At 39.0% G+C, this 15,538-nt stretch overlaps 1 protein-coding gene across 1 annotated transcript in view; it reads right to left on the bottom strand.

Annotated features, from left to right (window-relative positions):
- Nucleotides 1-15,326, bottom strand: part of MME (membrane metalloendopeptidase) — a gene marked incomplete at its 5' end in the record, with an annotated part of 91,520 nt that extends 76,194 nt beyond the window's left edge. Inside the window, 2 exons of the mRNA XM_084231244.1 lie at nt 14,411-14,446; nt 15,167-15,326. Of these exons, the coding sequence (XP_084087370.1) occupies nt 14,411-14,446; nt 15,167-15,326 (196 nt within the window). The remainder of the gene's footprint in view (nt 1-14,410; nt 14,447-15,166) is intronic.
- Nucleotides 15,327-15,538: the final 212 nt, after the last annotated feature.

Here is a 15,538-nt window from a genome sequence, read left to right as displayed (position 1 = left end):
GCTTTCACAAATGTAGCTTAGACACGTTCTTTCTACAAATGCAGACAAGAGTCCGTGGATCACAGATGTTAAGCTGTCTGATGACCGCTCCTGCCTCGTGGCACCATTTAATGGTCATATGTTTAGGTGGAAGATGGAGTCTTAGACCATTAACGGTGCAATGAGTTGTTCAACTTCTGAAACTAACTCGAAAGTGTATTTCCAGGTAACCCACAGAGAAGCAATGTTAGAAAAGCAATGACAACTGCAGGTACCCCCCCACTCCGCTCCACCACCCCTGCCCCGAGCAAGGATTTTGTTCCCGACACCTTGCACAATAAAGTTTTCTTACAGTAAATTATCACCCTCTTGTTATTTATAAATGTTCAAGACATACAGGCACTGTAACAGAACCTTAAAATATTCTGATATTGGTTTCTGTTTCCTATTACTACACTTATATTAAAAATGACTTTTTTACTCAGAGTCAGACAGATAGGCAATATCTGAAAATTGTTGAATTTCTCACACATAATTAGATTTTCTTATGTTAAATAAAGCAAGGCAAAACACACACACACACACACACACAGAGCAATTCAATTCCTTCCTCCTACATTTTTTAAATTAACAGGTGTTGTGGCTGATGACTGAGGGAAAAGCAATATCCCTGACTTGTGTTGGCATACAAAATGAGTGAGCTGTTCCTGTCTCAGTAATAGTTTTCTTCTATATAAAATGTATGTTATTTACATAGACTGCACTCAGGTAGAACAGTTCTGCCCAAGTCCAGTGAGACTGAATCCTATTTCTGATAGCCTACAAGGGCTCAGCAAAAAAGGATTTCTCAACTAAGAGCCAGGGCAAAAAACTACACAGGGATGAGGACCAGTAGGTGCTGTTCCCAAAGGGCTGTACCAGCAGACAGCGTGTAGTGAGCCAAGAAATTTCTCCGGGGTCTGGCAAAAGGGGATGAGGTCAAGAGCTAAGCTAGATTTCAGTCCCACAAGACAGGGGAGGAAGATCAGAAACTCAGTTTCCAGAACTGGGAAGTGAGCCAGAGCGTGACAAGGGACAAGGCAGGAACCCTCTTACTAGAACAAGGGTCACAGGCAGTCACCAGGAGCTGACTGGAGAAGGCTCCGGAACTTCTGGCTGTGACTGTAGTGAGTGCCTGAGCCTGGATGGGGCTGACCCTGCTGGGGGACCCTGCAAGGAACTCAACCGCAGCGTGTCAGCTTTCCTGACCTTCTCACTGTTTTCCTTGTCCTCATCTTATTACCCCATAGTTTAAATACATCAAAGAACACTTCACAGCATCTACTGCTATCACATTCTCTTTTAAAAGATTTTTGTTTGCCTGGATATCAGTTTAAGGGGACTTACAAGGTTTCATTTGAGCCCTTCTTAACATACTGTCATATCATTGCAACCAAAGCTGATAAACAGCACTTTGAGAAATGTACTCTTCAGATAATGACTTCCCACATATCGGTCACTTTATTTGATTCACTCAAATATAATGAAATTATTTCTCTAAACAAATACAGCTATTAATATTTTCCTCCTTTGTTTGTAAGTTAGTGAAATCATTAAGTGCCATATACAAGCACTGGAGATAGTAAGTTCATTTTGATTTTAGACTGGCAGATGCATCAAAAACATCCTAATTTTCTTCAGCTAATTTATACCAGAAAATTCAGCCAAATGGATTAAACAAAAGTATTTTAAATGCTTATTTATTTCTTTTTTGGAAGTATTTTAAATAACTGTTGGATCCTTAAGCATATTTTATTACAAGTCTTTCCTGATTTGGGAGGTTTTCAAATAGGAATTTCTTTGACGTTCAGGAAAGCCTCGGTTAACGAAAGAGAATACTTACGAGATATGCCCCGTCATTTTATAGTCTGCCTGCTTGTTTGTGCTTTAAGCATCAACATAGAGAAGCGATCCACACTGGCTAGTGGTTACCTGCTAATTGACTTCAATTTGACTTCCAATCACCTAGTCTGTGCTGTGGACCGAATCTTTTTTTATTGGCTTCACAGTGAAGGTGCTACTTAATCCTAACCTGAATAAAGTAATTTCTAGATCAGATGGCACATCCAGTGATTCTAGAATCTTACTCTTGTCAGCAAACATTTACCTCCATTCAGAAGGGTAACTCCTGCAAACCTATCTCTGGAGAGAGGGAAAGTAAGGGGATTGGGTTGTGACAGGAAAAAAAGAGTAGCTTTTCTGGAATAATCTTAGACAAGAAAGCATGACTGTCTGAAACCCTAAGTCATCCTTTAGCTCTCTGATTTAACTAACTGGAACCCCTTTTCAAACTCTTTCCCTCCTGCTATATATAACTCCACAACACTGAAGTCAAAGCTGGCCAGTATCACCTCAGGTAGTATCCAAACCATTCCTCTCCATTGTGCTGGTTCAGGCTTCTGCCAGTTGACCACTCCAGCCTCCACACCTTCACTCTGTCAGCTACTGACTTCCTAGGCATTCATCTCTGTTTACTAAAAACTCTGACAAGTCACTCACAGCTTTCCCTTCCATGAAAGTTCTACCATCTTGCCAGGTAAATTCAGGGTCTATATATACCATCTCTGGTACTCTGTAGGGAAGAATCTCTCAACCTGAACTCTTATGACTGTCACTTCATCCCCACTCCACATGGGTACCTGCATTTTCATGGAAACTTCCTGGTGTTGATATCACTCAACACACTTCTACGTCTAAACTCTTTGACTAGAATAAAGTACTCTACAACATTGATTCTCAGAGGTTGTTTGATTTCTTTATTTCCTGCTCTTCAATTTCATGGAGAACTCTTATTTCATTCATGCCCACACTATTTTTCCTTTGCTTTCTTTTATCTTTTATCCATCATCTCATTTAAACCATCATCTCACCAAAGTATTTCATTCCCATGATTCTGCAATGAACCAACCCTGAATCTCTCCATGTGCCTTTCTTTTCCTTCCCTAGTCTATGCTAATATATTTAATAATGTGTTTTATATGTTTATGGATTAATTTGTTTATTATCTCTCTATTTTATTGTAATTTTCTTGAAAGCAGGGAGTTCATTTTATTGACGTTTGCATCTGCAGCACCTAGAGCAGTAGTCAATTAATATCTGTTGAAGATAATATCAGTGAGGCTGGGGAAAATCCTACAACTGCTTAATTTGATACCATTTCAAATTATGGCCATCAACTTCAATAGGGTCATCAATTCTGTGCACGATCTTTCTAGATGGCCTGGTTAACCTTCCCTTCTCCTTGCTTCGCACCCACTCTGCCTTCAATATTTCCCTTACTTACTTTCTCTACAAGTAAAATTCCAGGGGCATATTTTGTCTCTTGCTTCACAAAGAAAGTTGAAGCAACTAAATGACTTACTTACTATTCTTCCCAGTCTCCAAACATAATTGCTTCCAAACTGTCGCTGTCCCTATCCCCCCTGATAAGAGAGGAAGCATACTTTTCTTGGTTAAGAGCATGCCCTTCTCTGAATATATCCAATCATATGTCCCCAGGAGCAAGATCCAGCAATTTCCCCACCTTCCACCTGAATGTTGAACCTCTTCCCCTCTGCTTTCATTTCTTATTTTACCCAAACTCTCAGCTGCATCTAAGTGCAACATCAATCTCTCATTTTACTAACATTTGAACATTTTCTTTCTTTCACTTTGGTGATTTCACACTTAACTGATTTTTCTTTTACTCCTCGACTGTTCCTTCTCAATCTCTTTTGGAAATTTAAACCACATGCTCCATATCATATGCTAATGAGTTTAATCCTTATTTCTAACCCTAACTTCTCTGAGCCTCTCTACATGGAAAACTCACCAGAATCACAAATATTTTTCACTGCATTGTCCCCAGTTCTTCATTGAAGAACTGCATTGAAGCCAGTTCTTCTTATGTGTTCCCTGGCTCAGGAATGCCAAGACTTATTACCCAGCTTCCCAAGCCAGAAATTTGAATTATACCATTACTTTCATTACCTCACATATGTATATAAATACATTAACTTAAAAACCCTACCTCCTAATTATTTCTCAAATCCATCCATTTTCTCCATCCTATTACCATTTAAACACAGCAACCACTAGTTCTCATCCAGGTAAGTGGGCAATATCGCAATTTCCTGCCTACAGTTATGCTTTAGTCATAGTCACGATCCTTCTCAACATTATGATCAAGTCACGCTTCATTTAAAATCTTTTCTTCTGTAACTTCCACATATGATTAATGGAAGGTCCAAACACATTAACTTGGACTACAAGATTCAAATCTTGGATATCTCCTGTGCCACTGTTCAAAATTCCCCTTTCTCTTCCTCATACATACCCTCTATGACTCAGCCCTAGAGCTATTCTTTCCATTCTCAAATCTTTCAAGCTCTCTGTCCCACCTGATATTATTCTCTTGGATGAATAAATCTTTGCCTTCACTTTCCTGTCTGGGCTAGACAGCAGGCAAGGTTGAGAATGACACACCTTTGCTTAAAGTCCTTTAGAGGCTTCCTGTAACATACTATTCATTCCTATAGACAACCCACATAGCATACAAACTTGAGTCTGTTTACTTATCCAGCATCATGCTTTGTGTCCTGGTGCTTCCCATGTTACCATCCAGCATTATCAACCACTTGCAGATTTTAAGGTCATCAAGTCCTCACTTGCATTTTTTTAAAAGATTTATTTATTTATTTTATACAAGAACTGGGATACAGGCCAGAGCATGGGAGAGTGAGAGGATTCACCAGAGACAGAGTGGGGGACAGAACAGGCAGACTGACGAAATACACTGCTGAGGGGAGCAGCAGGCACGACAGGAGAGGTCTGCAGTGCCATGGGGACCCTTGCCGGCCAGCCGGGATCGAACTGGTGCTGCAGAGGCTGCGGACAGCTTCACAGTGCGGCACTCAACTGCCTGTGCCACCAGGGGAGGCCCCTCATTTGCATTTTCATCCACTTATGTACACGCTGTCTTCTGCTCCACAAGTCTGATATCCCTCCAGATTCAATGGGTGAAATTTCCTGTTGGGAATGCTTTCCTGGTCCTGTTACGGTCACTGAGCCTATTCCCATGATTGACGTGGTTTAAGTATTCCTTTCTCAGAGTGCCCTTAGCACTCTCTGCTTACTGGGGTCATAGCATGTATCCAAGCCATCTGGTAATTTGTTCAATGGTCTATTACGCTGACCAGACCATCACTTTCCTGAGGGCACAGGGTATCTCAGTTCATATCCCTATACCTAGAAAAGTACTCAACATTGAGAAGGTGCTCAGTGTTTGATTATGGAATTTGGATTAGTGACTATAGAAAAAAATGAATGAAAGAACAGATGAATGAGTAGATGGATAAGGGAAAGCTGTCCTGATGTCTGAGTGAAAACAATCATACACTTATTATACTGGGAAAGTTCAGGAGGTATTGGTTCAGCTCATTCATTATTTGCAGAAAACCAGACCCACCATCCTACCTACTCTGGCTTAGATTTTACTGAATACTGAGTCTGAAATTGCACCTGTTAAGAGCAGTCAGTTGGTTAATATATGCCTTCTTCTTAAAATGCCAATCTCCAGGATATCCCTATAACCTTAACATCAATTTATTAAATTGCTTTTCCTCCTAACACTGTTCTAACAGAGACCAATCCCCTGAAAGAGTAAGAAATTTGTGTTGCAGGGAGGAGAGAAAGTCTAGCATGGGTCGACCAATTATCCTAATAATCGATAGCTGAGAACCACTATTCTACTATTATTCAATGCTTCAAATGTCATCGTGCACACCACTCTCCTGGGGACTTTACTAAAAATGTGACTGCAAATCCAATAGGTCTGAGGTCTAAGAATTTGCAAATTTGCAAGATCCAAGCTGCTATTGCTGCTGTTGCTGCTACTTATCCATGAACTGCACTTTGAATAGCAAGGATCTAGCCATTCTGCTCTTGCTATGGCCTCTGCCTTATTTACTGTTAGGGATTTATCAGTGGGGAGGAAAGAGACAACACCGAGGGTGTGCTGGGGGGGAACTGAACAGCTTTGTGTTCAAATCAAGGTGAGCCTGCAGGTAGTTTTGCTTTACAGGAAACATGGATCCAAGTGCCCATTTCTAATTATGCTCATTTTAACTGATTCACAGGCTGAACTGTTGCTGCTGCCTTTGCTAAGATAGAGAACAACAAAGAAAATGTTAACAAAAGATGATGCAATTTTACTGGAGAATATTTAAATGTACCTCTCTTTCTCTCGTCTCTTTTCCACAACTTTCTCTTAAAAAAAAAGACTACTTTTTGATTCTCAATAAACAGGTTTAAATAGTGCATTTGTAACTTTCATGAAAGAAGTGGACTAGATCCATGCATTACACTTATGGTGCATCTCCCTGATGGATGTGTAACATGAAATGGGTTTTTTGCTGTTTCTCTGTAAAATGAGACCCTTTTAATTCCAATTTTGTAGATAATGAAAATGAAATGCAGAAAGCTTAGCTGACTTAATTAGGATCATATACTAGCAACACAGGATGTGGCCAAAACCTACATCTTAGTTCTCCCATGCTAAGTGGGCTTACTGGAAGAAGAAGAAGTAATCTTTTAAAAGAGTGTGACTTAATTATTCATAATACTTGCATATCTTTGCAACAAAGTTTACTATTTAACAGACTTTCTACTGCACATATGGCATTTATCTATATTCTATTCATCCAACCATTAATCAACATTCTCCCTAGTTATACGTTCCTATATAGTTCATAATTCCTAAAAGAATGCAGAGTTGCTTTATAGGGATGCATAAAATAAAATAAACTCATATACACTCAGTGTGAAAGAAAAAGGACAAGAGGGCCTCCCTGGTGGCACAGGGGTTAAGACGCAACCTATGAAGCTATCCGCAGCCACTGCAGCATGAGTTCGATCCCCGGCCAGGGAGCTACCCACATGGCTTCTCCTGTCTGGCCTGCTGCTCCCCTCAGCAGTATATTTCAGTCATTCTGCCTGTTCTGCTCCCCACTCTGTCTCTGGTGAATCCTCTCACTGCCCCCACACCTCTGGCCTATACCCTAGTTCTTGTATACATAAATAAATCTTTAAAAAAAATAGAAAGAAAAAGGACAGGAATAATGCTAATAAATCAAATGCATGCAAAGAGATTTTATAATTATGGATTAAAAACAAATTTTACTCATTACTTTCTAGTAGGCAAAAGATGAACAGGGAAACATTTCACAGAATCTGTATGAAAAGCCAACACTTTTTTCCAGAAGCAGGATTATCTCTGATAACCACTCTGTGGCAGACCCAGTGGTCTGGCTGTGACTCAGATATGCTGGTCTGCCTAACCCCACTGGACCACATCCATCTGTGACATCCTCTGAAGGTGAAACTGCCTGGGGCATGCCAACAATGCTCCCAAGGTCTAATTCTGAAAGATTTTCAACTCCCTGGTTGATTTACAATTTCCACAGACTTTTCATCAATATAATCCTAACATAGTCAAATAATAGGTGCTCACTCAAACTGAGAAGTTTGAGTTAATTTATTGAGCAAAGATTTGACAGGCAGTGTAAAGTACACATAATCATTTTAAATGGTGAAAATGGGAATCAATGGGCTCAACATTTAATAGCCAGCATAAGATCAAAGTATAAGAAATTTACTTATAAATGGACATTGGAGAGATGGGAAAAAGAAATGAAGGAGGGTTTATTTTGCTTTTTAACCACCTTATTGAGTTATAATTTGCAGGCCACAAAATTCACCTAATGATTTTACATAAACTTATAAAGCCATGCAACCATGACCACAATGGAACTTGAGAATACTGTCATTATTTCAGGAAGTTTCTTTCAGTCCATAAGAAGCCATCCCAGCCCCAGGCAGCAGCTATTTTTTTTCGGCTTTTATTGTTTGACCTTTTCTGGAAATGTCATATGAATAAGTGATATAATATGGAGTCTTTTGTGTCTGGTAAATTTCACTTCATAATGTTCTTGAAGTTGACCCATATTCTTGTATGTATCATCATGGGTTCATGTCATTGTGATGTAGTAATCCCACTGACAGCTACTTCACCCTTTGCCTACTCACCTTTTGTTAGACATTTAGGTCACATCCACATTTGGGGTATTACAAATAGTCATGACGTAAACAGTCATATTGAAAGCCTTTGTGAAAAAATATGTTTTCATTTATCTGAAGTAAAAACACCTAGGAATGGAATTGTTGGATTGTGTGGAAAACATGTGGGTAACTTCTCATAAAAATTGCCACTCCTTTTCAAAGTTTTCACATTTTGAGCTGTGCTACACCGAAATATTTTACATTCCCACCAGCAGGGTATAGGGGCTCCAGTTTTTCCACATCCTCACCAACCCTTAGCGCTGCCTCTCTCTTCAGGCAGGTAAGGGGTGTTTTGAACAGAGTGAATTTATTCCAGTTTTCAGTCAGTCTTAAAGTGGATCTAAACCAGGCCCATCAGCCTCCCCACTCCAACCCTCCCATCACCCCACAAGATATCTTCTTTTCAGAATGGTGTCAGAGAACAATATTTTTCAGGATTCAAGGACTTGTGCAAATTTCCCTGTAGAATCTTTTTAAGTCCCCATTTTTCAATTTCCCCTAAGTAATCTAAGAATTTTTATGAACTTGAGTTTCATATTATATCAATGGCATATTTACAAAGCACCTGACCACCTCATGGATTTGATGGGGAGTAGGGTAGAGTAAGACATTCCCACTAAAGGTCCCTCCCCATAGTTGTCACTCTACAACATTGTGTGTAAAGCTGGGGTCCTCATTCCACCCTGAGCTAGTTTCCATTCACTGTCCTTTACATGCAGGCACTTTTTGCAGCTGTAAAACAAACTGTTAAATTCCAAATAATTTTTTCAAACATTGCTCATTTTCTTTCCCTTTAACTACTTAAGTCAGCTTATCGATGTTTTCTGTACTTTGACCATGCTTTAAAAATATGATAGGGCCTCCCTGCTGGTGCAGGAGGTTTAGCCCAGTGCTGTGAAGTTGTCCGCAGCCTCTGCAGTGCCGGTTCGATCCCCACCGGCCGCGGAGCAACCCAGATGGCAAGCAGACCTCTCCTGTCTCTTCCCCTGCTCCCCTCAACAGTGTATTTCATTGGTCTGCCTGTTCTGTTCCCCGCCCTGTCTCTGGCGAATCCTCTCACCCTCCCGCGCATCTGGCCTGTACACTGGTTCTTTTTTTTTTAATGTCTTTTTTTTTTTTAAGATTTATTTATTTATTTATTTATTTACACAAGCACTGGGTACAGTCAGAAGCACAGGAGGGTGAGAGAATCCACCAGAGCCAGAGCAGGGAACAGAACAGGCAGACTTACAAAACACACTGCTGAGGGGAGCAGTGGGCGGCAGGAGAGGTCTGCGTGCCATGTGGAACCCTCACTGGTGGCCGGGGATCGAACCGGCGCTGGAGAGGCTGCAGGCAGCTTCGCAGCCCAGCACTCAACCGCTGCACCACCAGGGAAGGCCCTGTACCCCGGTTCTTATATAAATAAAATAAAATCTTTAAAAATAAAAATAAAAATGATAGTACACTAACAGTTGAATGCTCAAAATTAAAAACAGTGCTCAAATTTTAACTTAAAATTCAAACTGGAAGGTAAGAAAAATGATATACATGTATGTGTGTATCACATAATTGGCTCCCTTTCTGAGAAAGGATTTGATTGACAGATGCTAATTTTAACTGGAGAATTTTTAAAGTAAGCATTGCTACACATTTGTCAGGAGAACTGTGTCAGGGAAGCTGCCCAAAGCAAATTGCCACATCCCACATTTAAATTAAAGAGGTGTGTCTCAGCCTTCTTTCCGCTAAGATACCTGCTGCACTCTTACTACCTTAAGGATTTTTTAAAACTTAATTATATAATGAAATAGCCTCATCTCTAATCTGAAAGGTAGTTGCTCTGGGCTGGCAATATTCAGAAAATAGTGTCCAGTCCTTTCTGTTCTTATCTAGTTGAGCTATTTCTCTTCAAGGAGATTTCTAGGTGTTCACCTGCTGAGAATGAGAGACAGTGAGACAGTTTCCCAGTTGCTGCCAGAAAAAGGTGGGCAGGTGATACTTCACATAGAGTATGACTAGGATCTGGCTTTTGCAGAAATGACCAGACATTTGGAAGTTTCATTTATTTCAAGAGTCATATCTCAAGTCAGACAAAATTGATAACAAATCAAAATGTGAATATAGTATCCCACCATGCTGAACATATATTTTAAGTAAACAGAATGCCTCTGTTTTTTGTATTAATAATTAACTACTCACTGAAAGTTTGCTTAGTGAGTAGAGACTGAAAGTAAAGGAAATGGGGGCCTCCCTGGTGGCCTAAGGGTTAAGTCTCAGCGCTATTACAGCAATGGACCACTGCTTGAGTTCCATCCCGGGCCAGGGAGCTAACCCACATTTGGCACAGCAGACTTCTGTCTCACCTGCTGTTCCCCTTAACAGTATATTTTAGTAAAATCTACCTGTTTTGCTCCCCACTCAGTCTCTGGTGAATCCTCTCACCCCCACACCTCGGGTCTATACCCCAGCTCTTCTACACAAAAATAAATAAATCTTTTTTAAAAAGAAAAAGAAAGTATAGAAAATGGATAGTTCTGAGAGGTTTTATCAGGGTTCCATGCGCCTATTAAAGATGTCATAATTGTGCAGTGTACAACCTTCACGACTATATAGGTTTTGCACTGTCTTGTGAACTGTACCACTCATGCACCTCAACTTAGCTTCTGAACCCTTAGAGAATCTAGGCACACACTGGTAATATATGCTTCTGTAACCCCCTCAATTTCATGTTGAGTTTGCTAAAATCACTAATGAAGTTGCTCATTGTTCTTGATAAAGTAGCCTGATTCTGGCTCTAAGAGCTATTTATTCTCCTTCTCAGTCTGGATTTAATGATTTCAGCTTTCTGTGCACCATCTTATGTCTCTTAGCTCCAAGTTCTAGCAGGAGGCAGGTAATCATTCTCATAAACTGTATATACAGGTATACAGTTATTAAATACTCGATGGATTCCAGAGGATATTTATCAATGGAGACACTGATAGGTTGTCATAATTGGATACGGAGTGCTACAAGGTACCTGAGGGACACAGATACTGCTAACTATTTCAGAATGCATAGGACAGCTCCCTCCCCACAGCAAAGAATTGTCCAGCCTAAGATGTCAACACTGACACGAAGTTCAGAAACCCTGATTTGAAGCTATGATTCCTCAAAATCTTCTGAGTTCAAAAGGTTGCAATGCAATGGAAGTCTGTTTTAGGATTCAGATTTGCACAGAGAGGTTTGCAAAATCATATACAAGTGTTATAACTCCATGTTTTTGACAATCTTAGGTGGTAAATAAGAGAGGAATAATATTACTCATATTTTAATAATAGGGTTTTGAGCACTGCCTTGACTTGTTATTTGTTAAGTCATCTTTGTTTTATTTTAGGTCTGGTGTAATTGTTCACACTGATGCATTTCCTTTCAAAGTTAATAGTTGATTTAAAGTATGTATTATAAACATCTCTTATGCATATTACAAATATTTAAGTGTATAGTTGCTCTGATGTAAAATAGTAACACCAAACAGATCTCAAAATACACACAGTCATCTGCAATATTTTTGTGTTGGTATGAATTGACTTCTATCTATGACTTCAAAGGATCAAAGAGAAAAGAACACTTGCTGTGACATTTCCTTCCACTGGAGAGAAAGATTTTAAGTTAGAACCAACTTTCACTTAAAGTAAGTACCTTGGGGGCCTCCCTGGTGGCCTAGGGATATCAGCACTATGGGTCAAGTTCGGTCCCTGGCCAGGGAACTAACCCACATATGGCACAGCAGACCTCTACTGTCTCGCTCACCACTCCCCTCAGCAGAGTATTTCAGTCAGTCCACATTTTGTGCTCCCCACTCTGTCTCTGGTGAATCCTTTCACAACCCCTCCTCATACCTTTGGCCTACACATCAGTTCTTCTGAGCAAAAAAATAAATAAAAATAATTAAAGTTGCCCTTTAAAAAAAATAAAGCAAGTACATTGGGTATCAAAACCTACTTTCCCAATTCTAATGACTTTCTGTGCTTGGGTTTAATTCTATAATCTATATAGAATTGCTGGAAGATGACTTTATTTTGTTTAAACATCATTTTTTTCCATTTTTCTTTTCTTTTCCTTTCCATCTACTCCACTTTTTTTCACTCTCCCTTTCTTTATTATTTATTTCTGCCCAAGATCTCCCCTAGTTTTCTTAATTTGCAACAACTTGTGAAAGTGATAGCTGTGTTTTCTGCGGCAGAAAAGATTTCCTAATCAGCAGCAGATTGGATGTGTCTGTATGGAAGTGGAGACTGTATCCATAAGGGTGAGTTTCCTTCATTTTCCCCCCCTAAGAAGAATAGTATGAATAGGAAGTATGAATAGGAAAGTCTTCTAATGGCTTGTGAGTCAACAAAGCAAAATGAAGGAAAACACAGAGCTATTCAGCCACCTTGTTTACCACTGAAGCTATTTCTATTATATAATTTCTCTGCCAACAGTATTTTTGCAAAGTGTTTTACATTTGGTCTGATTTCTAAGCTACAATTAAAGGATACAGGTTAAATACACTTTAATGAGCTGAGACCTGCCAAACACTATAAAAAGCCAAAGCCATAGCCCTAAAAATTAAAACTGCCAGATTTCAAATACCACATTACCTATTGGGGTGGGTACCATTAAAGGATCTTGCCCAGAACTCTGTGCCAACCTAAACAAAGGACCCGGTTTCTTTAAAGATAAAATTCAAGAAAAAAAGAAAGAGTTGGAGAAGATAGCATGTAAGACAGCATGTAGATTAGGAGACTTAAGAGACAAGTCAAGTGTTTTAAGAACCAAGAAACTTGGAGATAATTAGAGATAAGTGGGAGATTTTCAAAACAGGATAGGTGTGAGCATATCATAGGGCAACTGGTAGAGCGAAAAGAAGAGAAGGTTTTGGGAAAGAGCAAATGGTAACTCTGACAACGTCTCCCAACTCAGGTACGGGGCCCCTGCCATCTCCCAGCCAAGGTACCTGTAGAGTCATTTCCCTGCAAAATAGTCTCTTCTTTTGTTTCTGGCAAAGCTAGTAGATGGGCAATGCATGTCAGTATGTTGAGCAGAAAATAACTGGTGCTGGGGTCTCCCTGGTGGTGCAAGGGGCTAAGTTTCAGCACTATGAGTCTATCCGCAGCCACCGTAGCACTTTCATACACTTTTCTGGTCCCGTCTCTAAACAGTCTGCCTTCTACTCTAATGTCCTCTTAAAGACAGCCCCGTTCTCCTTTCGGGAACTCAAATATTCCTGAGGGCTTCAGCTATACCCTCTGGTGACAGATCCTAAATCCACCCCATCCTGATCTTCTTACACTTCTATTCCGCTGTCTCTTCTCACTTGGTTGTTACCTCTGGCTTAGATCCAGCATTTCCAAATTCACATTATCACATCTGTCCCTGAAACAAACATCACATCTCTCCCTAAAACAATCTGTGTTGCTGCTGCCATTCTGAATCCCTTAGGTTTTAAAACTTGGCATTATTTTTCAAATTATTCATATCCTTCCATTTGACAAATGAGTTTAACTGCACCATTCAATTTTTCCTTCACACCATCTGTTTTTCCGTCCCACCACTGGCCAGTCTTCTTTGTCACACCTGGATTACAGCAGCAGCCTCGGCCTGGCCACCCTCACTGGCTTGTCGCTTCTCACTCAATGCCCAGCTTAGCGTTCGCTGGGTCATCTTTCAAGTTTTGCCTTATTAAGTGTTTTGTTAAGGAAATATCCATTTCTCCTTTATTACAAAATGGAGGCTGAAAATGGATTTTCAAGACTCTTCCTAATGTGCTCCAATCTATCAAGCTTATATTTCTAATTCTCACATGATTTATTCTTGTTGCTCTTTCTCCTTGTTTGGAGAAACATCTCTTTATTAGCTCTACTTCCAAACCCTAGCTCTGCTTCAGTCCCAAGTCTTAACTTCTCCAACTTGCTTTAAATGACTACACACTCCCTTTTAAAGTTTTTAGTCCTCTAATGATTACATTGAGAAATGTAATGCTTAATGATATGATGCTCATCATTTCATACATATTGATTTTCTTTCTCTAATTACATGGCAATATCCATAAAGCTAGAGATAGATTTCTCTATTGCTCTACCATATATTCCGGGGCTAAAGAACAAGTTCTTTTGTAGAATAAACAAGTTAATCTACTACCTAAATACGTTTTGTTTTCCTTGTCTGTTAATAAGTGATCTATAATGCATAAAAGCATGAACAAAACAAATGTAGAGATACATTTATTAGCATTTGATTTTTGAATGTTACACATCAATCATAACACTATTAAATTCAAAAATCTTCTTACCTGATTTTATGCAGTCTGATGACTTGCAAATACCATCTAGAAAAAAGAGGGTATATGAATAAATATTTGCAATACATGTTTTCTAATTTCTTCCTATCTTGTATGCTTTTAAAAACTGCCAATTAAATAATCAATTCCTTAAAGTGAGAACTAAAACCTGGATAATACATATGCTTTCAGTAATTAGAAAAAAAATAGAGAGAACAAAATAAGCAAATCCTAAATTTAAAATTTTTACTCTAAACAAAATAATCTATTTATTTATCATCCTTACCCCCTAAGTCCTAGGTTGACTAAATTGAAAGAATCATTTGTTTTAGAACAGTAATCACTTTTCCTCCCAATTAAGAACCAATCCTTTCTAATCCTTATTATGAAAATCTTCTAAGACTCCAATTAGACCTCTTAAATTCCTATGAAGCTCTTTAGAATTTCAATGACACCACAAAAGTTGACTAATTGAAGTTGGCCATAAAATGGTGTATACTTTAGTTAAGTAAAATTATACATTTAAATTCTCGTAAAATAACACGATTGCACTGAATATACTTGGCAATTAATAACTTAGCTCAAACATAAAAGATTTGTACTTTAGTCAAAGTTAATTCTTTTGACATTTTGACATATTGCATCCTATAAATGAATCTTTATATCATTGTGTTCTTAACATATTCATTGGGTAGATGGAAAAAGCATAGGATGAAGACTGGTACTTCTTTCTACATTTACGTGTGTGTACAAGGTTGGGGAACTCACCATCATAGGTTGCATAGAGTGCAATCATGGTCACTGCGATGATGGTAAGGAGCAGGACAAGGACAGAGAGACTGATCTCCAATGGTGTCCATCTCTGTTTCTTCCTTGGCTTTGGAGTGTTGATATCAGTTATATCCATCTGACTTTCTGATCTGCCCATCACCTAAAATCTGCCCAAAAAAATGAATTAAGTACTAAAAACAACAAATTAATAAAGATATAAGCAGAATAGCAAATATATACACAGTTTTCCAAATATTTATGGCTACACAAAAGTAAAAGACTAATCTATCTTAAATTAGAAATAAAAATTTTATTGAAAGTGAAAAATTTATTCTGAAAACAGAATAGACAGCCAGATGAATTTGGCAG

The sequence above is a fragment of the Talpa europaea genome (genome assembly GCF_964194135.1).
Source record: "Talpa europaea genome assembly, chromosome: 4".
Classification (NCBI taxonomy): domain Eukaryota; kingdom Metazoa; phylum Chordata; class Mammalia; order Eulipotyphla; family Talpidae; genus Talpa; species Talpa europaea.
The sequence above is the reverse complement of the archived record's forward strand: the minus strand, read 5'-3'. Positions and strand labels throughout refer to the sequence as shown.